This window comes from Elgaria multicarinata, chromosome 3 (assembly GCF_023053635.1).
Source record: "Elgaria multicarinata webbii isolate HBS135686 ecotype San Diego chromosome 3, rElgMul1.1.pri, whole genome shotgun sequence".
NCBI lineage: Eukaryota > Metazoa > Chordata > Lepidosauria > Squamata > Anguidae > Elgaria > Elgaria multicarinata.
In genome coordinates, this window is record NC_086173.1 from 64293097 (window position 1) to 64299863 (window position 6767).

Genomic DNA, 6767 nt, shown 5'->3' on the forward strand with positions numbered 1-6767 from the left:
CATCAGTTTAAAATATCAAACAGTTGTTAGAGTTTCACAGAGTGATTAGTACAATACTGTAATGTTATCAGCGTTCAGAGCTTTTTCATAACAAGGAACTAGTTAGAGACTTGGAGAACAGGAATAAAGACTGCAAATAGCTTAGATCATTCATTTCTGTGAAGGTTTTAATCGCATTCTCTTTGACCACTTACCAGGAATACCCTTGCTAACAGTTGTGGCACTGGAATCCGCTCCTCCACCAATGACCCCAGCCGGAAACCCCTCGACAGCCGGGTGCTGCATGCTGTGAAGTGTGAGTGTCTGTCAAAGAGATCCTCCTGTTGCGGTTGGAGAGTGTAGGAATATATTATTCCTACCCTTGAAGGGTAGGCGCTGGAGGGTGGGGAGGTGGGTGGGAAATCGAGCTTGGTGCACATTGGCCAGGAAACCAAGCCAGGCATTGTGCAGTCCTTATTGGATGGTTTCTGAGCATAGAGCAATCCAGGTTAAACATTTGGCACAATGCCAACTCTATTTGGAAAGCTGTTCTATGCTAGGAAAAGAAACCAGAGAATAGACAGAAGAAAGCTATGGCTCCCCTGAATAATGTTTTCGGCTGTAAGAAGAGTCTTCAAGTGCCAGTGAAATCTAAATCAACGCAGATGTGTGAAAGCATAGGGCCTAATCCTTGGGGAAATTCCTCCCTTCCTGTCCCAATTGAAGAAGATAGTGTGAGTAATTGGCTTGAACAATACGTAGAACAGGAGGAAGTAAAACCAGGGGCTATGAAGAAACTGAATGCATGCCTTCAGCGCATGAATGTTGGTTTAGCGCAAGGAATTGTGGAAAGGGTTCACACGAAGTTAGCACTGATGGGTAAAGATCGGAAGTGTGAGACATTGAGGTTGAGGGCTCTGAGAGGGAGCTGAAGCGAGCCACAGAAAAAGAGAGATCGGAGGAATAGGTAGACTTCTTGGAGTCCAGCTCTAACCAGTTGGAAAGTCAACTAGAGACCCATTCAGCAGGAGAAATTTGTGTCTGCTCAGTGGGCTTGCACCTCTTGCTCCGTCCCTGTGGGATACCCAGACCCATAATGATCACTGATGAAGAAATCAATTTAGTGCTGAGTATAAATGTTTTGAAGTTGGCCTTTCCTTGCTGCTGCGGTTTTAGACTTGACTGTCTGTCGATGATGCTGTGAGTCCTCGCAGGTGGTGGGTGGCTGGGGCTAGAGAGGCAACAAGCTGTGGGAATTTCCCAAGTGGCTGCTACCGTGGGGCTGACCACCCTTCCCCGTTCTCAGTTTATTGCCAGAACTTTGCCCCCAACTTCAAGGAGAGCGAGATGAATGCTATTGCTGCTGACATGTGCACAAACGCCCGGCGCGTTGTACGCAAGAGCTGGATCCCCAAACTGAAACTACTGATGGCCGAGGGCGACACCTACACAACCTTCATCAACGACACTGGCAAGATGGAGCCAGACATCATGGGCGTGGAGCACAGCTTCGAGACAGGCAGCCATGACGGCGATGCAGGCACCTCCACTGAGGGCCTCCAGTAAAATGTGCCCGCCTCTCTTTTTCCAGTCGATGATTTTTATTTCCTAATTTGGGTTTTTTTTTTTTTTTTTTTTTGGTAGAATCGTTTTCCACCTTTTTTTTTTTCATTTCCTTTTTTTGTTGTTGTCGGTTTTGTTTCGTTTCGGCAGAGGGAAAGAAAGCGTTTTGCCGTCTCTTTTTTTTTTTTTTTTTTTTAAAGAAACCTCCTTAAACATGGGCCTTGCTTCCTCAGGCACCACAGCTAGTTATGAGCTCAGAGGGGAGTCCTGCTGCTGCATTGGCAGTTCTGGCTGGCATTTCCCTCCACCCCCCACCCCCCCACCCCCCCACATTCCCTCTGACCTTGTTGTGCTATTAATTGTTTTTAGATTTATATTTTAGTAGATTTTTTTTAACAAACCAAATCCATTTCCAAATGGAGGCCATGATCCAGGGAAGTCTTACCCCAGAGCACTGCCTCTTCCTTCATCAGATCTGGTTCTCCCCAGGCAGAGCTCTAACTTGGACGGAACATCATCCAGTCTTTCCTCAGGTCCAGACCAGAGAGTGAAAAAAATCCTCGTGCCATGATAAATGCAGACTGGGAAGGACCTGAACCCAGGGCTGCTGTCATGTCATTCTCCCCCTTCTCAGTTCCTCTCCTGCCCCCTCCGATCTTCTTTAGGGTACGCTCAGGTCTTGCCCAGCAAGGCAATTAATTCCTCTCCCGCTGTTCTCAGTATCCTCCTGTACACACGCACCCCCTCGGCTTTCCAGGCCCTCTGAACCAATGCACTTGCCCCACACCACGGCAGCCCTTTCTTTTAGACCACCCTGGCCTACTAATGTGATCCCCTCTAGGCCCAACCTGCATGCCAGAGCAGCCCTCGCGTATTTTAAGTGGTATAGAAGCAGCGAAGGAACAATGAGTATCCCTCTGTAATCTTTACACGGAGCAGAGATGCACGACTCACATGCTTGAACGCTGCTGGGACGCCTCCTGTTTCTTTGAGGCCTAGCCACCGCTCTCAAGTGGGTGGATGTCACATGGGGTGGAATTCACACACCGTTCCATTGTCAGCCACTTCAGCCCGTTTACACAAGTGCAGCGTATGCCGGGACCTGGAAGCGTTGCCACCTTTGTCTGCCTCCCTCTGCTGTCCTAGCCTGGAATTGTTCCTAGAGCTTGGCTCCTTCGTCCTGCTGGCTAAAGGATCAGTCCCTTCCAGGCTGTGCTTGTGGATGTGGGTGGAACAAACGGCAGTGCTGCTGGTTTACACCCCTTTCTGCCACTCCAGCTAGGTTGCCACAAGCAAGGGTCGTGACGCTTGGGAAGGAGGTTTTGAAGGCAAGGGCAAAGCCAAGGGAGAAAGCATCGCCTCTGTGCCCCTAGGAGTGCCCCAAGCTCCCCAGCATGTGAGGAGGTTTCAGGACAGGACTTCAGACCAAGGGAAGAGGGTTTAGCCTGTTGGATTCTAAGGCCAGTGTCTTCTGTCACGTGATTGAAACTTTGGCCGAGCTTCTCTCCCCAACAATAGGTAGCTAATCAAACCATAAAATTGCACCCTTGCCTTCCCCCACGTCTTGCCAGTCTCACATCCATGATGCTTTGGAGTGGTGTTTGATCCAGAGTATCAAACTCCTGTACTTGGTTTCATAGGTTTTGGCTCCATCTTGAGAGGGGAAATAAGTGAGGCACAGCAGAAATATTTGGATTGACAGGGTGACGTGACTATAGTAATGCTCCTCTCCCTCTTTTTGCGTTTGTTTGTACAGTTCAAGATAAAACTCGTAGTCACATTGGGGGAATCTCTCTCCTGACTGGAAATCTTTGAATACAGAACTGGCCATGTTCATTGTTAACGCTAAACGCTTCTTTAGATTTCCTTTGAGCAAATTGAGCTGTCGGCCTAAATCGTGGTAGGAGACAGTGGGTGGCAAGCTTTTTAATGAATTAGAAACATTTTTAACAATGGAAACCCTTGTGCTTGACTCTGTGGGAATAAATTTCAGAGCATCGGTAGGAAAAAAGATGGCAAATACCGTGGCACCTTAAAGACCAACTATTTTATGATTTCAAGTCAGGTTGTTAATCACTGTCAAGAGTGTCTTGTGTAGATGCCTCAGTTAATCGAAGCAAACCTGACCCGGATAAATCCTCCTTTCTCCAAAGGAGGATTGCCAATTGCCAATTAGGCCTCTGTTTGTAAAGGCAAGTGACTCTTAAGGAGGCCTGGCTATCTGTTGTGATGTAACCTTTTTATATGTTTTTAATAAACTGTTACAGCAGATAAGGCCAAACATTTTATTTAAAAGAATATATGAATACGGTTAGTCTGTGTTTATCAAAGGGAGACTACTTTCACTTGCCTCACTTGTTCATTCATTTTTTGTGATGGAGGAGGAACGATTCTTGTAGTGGCTGCTTCATTTCTTAGTACAAATTTATATTTACTTCTTAACGAATGTTCCTTATTTTCCTGAGCTCTGGAGAAAACACGTGTGATATGAAGAATGCAATCCTACGCGTGCTTAGCTGGCAGTGAGTCTGAAGGAACTCAGTGGGACTTGCTTCCAAATAGACATGTGTGGGATTGGGCTGCTAGAATACATTTTGGGTCTCAGTGTGTTAGTCTGAACTTGACATAATGACCACCCAACCACCATCTGCATGAATGCACCGGTATTGCCAAAGAAGGCAGTGTTATCTGATTTTAGGGACCCCCAGTGGGGATTATTTTCTTTACCTTAAGATGACACATACCTGTTTTCCATGACCTGTAACATTCGGTGCGTTGTTTCATCCTAAAAGAGTTGGTTTCTCCTCCAGGGCATGCGGTTTGTTTACTTTTGTCTGGACAGTTGGTCCTCTTCCATTGTTTTTAAATAATTCTTTAGATACTAAAAGCCATAGTATCCTTTTCCCGCCACTTGGGGGAGACAAAGATAGATACATGGACTGTATTCAAAGAAGTATAAATGAGTACACATTTTGCAGAGAGGGCTTAGCTGAGACTGTGAGCTCAAGCAAACTATGCTGGATCCAGAGCACCCTGATTTGCGGTGTGCTGGTCCGGGGTGTTGCGTTTGCTGTGAAATGTTTTTACAAATAAGGCTGGTAAGCATCTGAAATTATTAAGCAATTGAAATCAATCTGTGTTACAAACCTAAGCCAGCTTTATACTGGTTTCATTGTTGACTTCCCCAAGGAATCCTGGAGATTCTAATTTTGTGAATTTACTGGGGGGAAATACTGAAAAATTTCCTCAGTCTTTCCTCGAATTAGAGTACCAGTGACTCCATTGGTGGAAACCCACGATGAGCTGGGTTAATTTTGTAACGTTGTCATACCTTGGCTATTGACTACGTCAGCATTTGCACTACACCTGGAGAAATGGATAACAATTTGTCTAAGATCTGATAACTGCAGTGTTGACATGGACACAATTTCAGACTTAACATTGTTTGCACTTTCTTCCAGGCCACATTGTTTTCCTTTCCCACAAGCTCCGTTTATGCAAGAAAGGGTTTTTCTATCACCCGGTCAGTGGTGTGCCCTGTTTTTGTGTTCTGCGTATGGTCATTTCTGTTGTTAAACCCATTCACTTCACCCTTGATTTGTATTTTTCCCCAAAGAAGTTGGAAGTGATTGAAAAGTGAAATTTGTTAAAAAATTATAGACCTTTACTAGAAACCCAATAAGAGTATGTGTATAGTTAATTATTGACATATGCTGAGTAATCTTTAGTCATACTCCATTAAGGAAAGGCCTGGCTTTAAAAAAGAAAGCAGTGAAGTGTGTTTGTGTAGGAGCAGGGATTGACCTTGTTCAAGTTATAGAGAATATGAGCATTGATCAGAAGGAAAACATTGATTTGAATGCAAGGCATTTGTCACCCTGAAACAGTAAAAGAGACCCACATGTGTACGTGTGATGTACATCACAGTGCTCATGTCTATCATGTTGAACTGGTTGGGTGAGTGTTCTGTTAAAAACAGGGATATGCATCTGGGGTCACCGTTCGTTATGAGGGTGATTAGTTGAATACGGCCACAATTGCACGTGGCCCAAGTCCCTCCCTTCCCCAATGCTGTACCCATGCCTAAGTTATTCCTTCATGTGCCTAACAGCCCTGGCTCTGCACTGGCTGGCTGCTGCACACACACACACACACAGAGGAGTCAACAATTATGGTCACCCCCTTCCCCACAGTACCCATGGATTTAATTCTGGCAAGATGTAGCTGTAGTAATTTGCTCTTAAAGCACCCCAAAAACCCCATTGGCAGTGTTTCCCTTATTGAACCTGTTGTCATACCAGCCTCTGCTGCTGAGCTGCTAATCCTGACAGGCCCTCAATACTCATACTGACTGAACGGGATCTAGCTCCGCCATTTTAAAATTATTTTCCGGTGGGCCCGTTTCTGCTGCTCTCCCTGGTTGTGCATCCTAGTAGGGTCCACCTCCCTCACCTAGCTAGTTACTGTGAAATTTTCAGTGGTAAACGTAAGGGAACGAAAGGGGTTAGAACGCCTTAACCTTCCCCCTCCTTGCATACGCCTCTCTCCGCCACCTTCTCCTCTAGACCAACCTGGCCAGAATCACTCTTTGTCATCCACCCTGACTGCTGGGGCCCTCCCTTATTTGACCCAGCAGGCTCCAGCAAATTGAGCTAGATCTTTTTCCCTCACAGCAGCAGCAAAAGACTGCCTTGAGGGGATAATTTGATCGTATAAAAGCAGAGCAAGCCCCTAAATCTTTCACAGCAAATTTTGTTTGCCTTTTAATGTAAAAGTCATTGCTTGGGTTTAAAATGTTCTAAAGCTCTGGGAATTTGAAAATCTTAGCTCTGGAATGACTGTTGCATTAGAAATTCTTCTTCCCAATGTTTCCTTCTGAAAGAGTAGATCATAGCCAATCATCCTTTTGAAAGGTTTTCAATTTCCAACTACAGTATTTTGATGCATTTTAAAGGTGTGTGCCTAGAAATGTAATGTGTGCCTGCATCTTTTGCGCTTTCTTTGCCATGTATATGATAAGGACACACATGCCAGTGAGCCTGGATTGAATGTGCTGTCCTATTGCGTCAATATAGAGCGGGAAACACATTTTGTTACTGCAGTGTGAAAAGGGTGATGCTCACTAAATTTGGGGGTGGGAAACTTGTGGCCCTCCAGTTATTTTGGCCTACAGCTCCCATCATCCTTCTCCATAGGCTATGCTGGCTAGGGCTGATGGGAGTTGT

At 45.4% G+C, this 6767-nt stretch overlaps 1 protein-coding gene across 2 annotated transcripts in view; it reads left to right on the top strand.

Moving 5' to 3' along the window:
* Positions 1 to 6509, top strand: part of NACC1 (nucleus accumbens associated 1) — a 32448-nt gene extending 25939 nt beyond the window's left edge. For both annotated transcript variants that reach the window (XM_063120514.1, XM_063120515.1), the window contains exons 5-6: positions 198 to 295; positions 1286 to 6509. In XM_063120514.1, coding sequence (XP_062976584.1) covers positions 198 to 295; positions 1286 to 1545 — 358 coding nt within the window. In that variant the 3' untranslated portion in view covers positions 1546 to 6509. The remainder of the gene's footprint in view (positions 1 to 197; positions 296 to 1285) is intronic.
* The last annotated feature ends 258 nt before the right edge of the window (positions 6510 to 6767 follow it).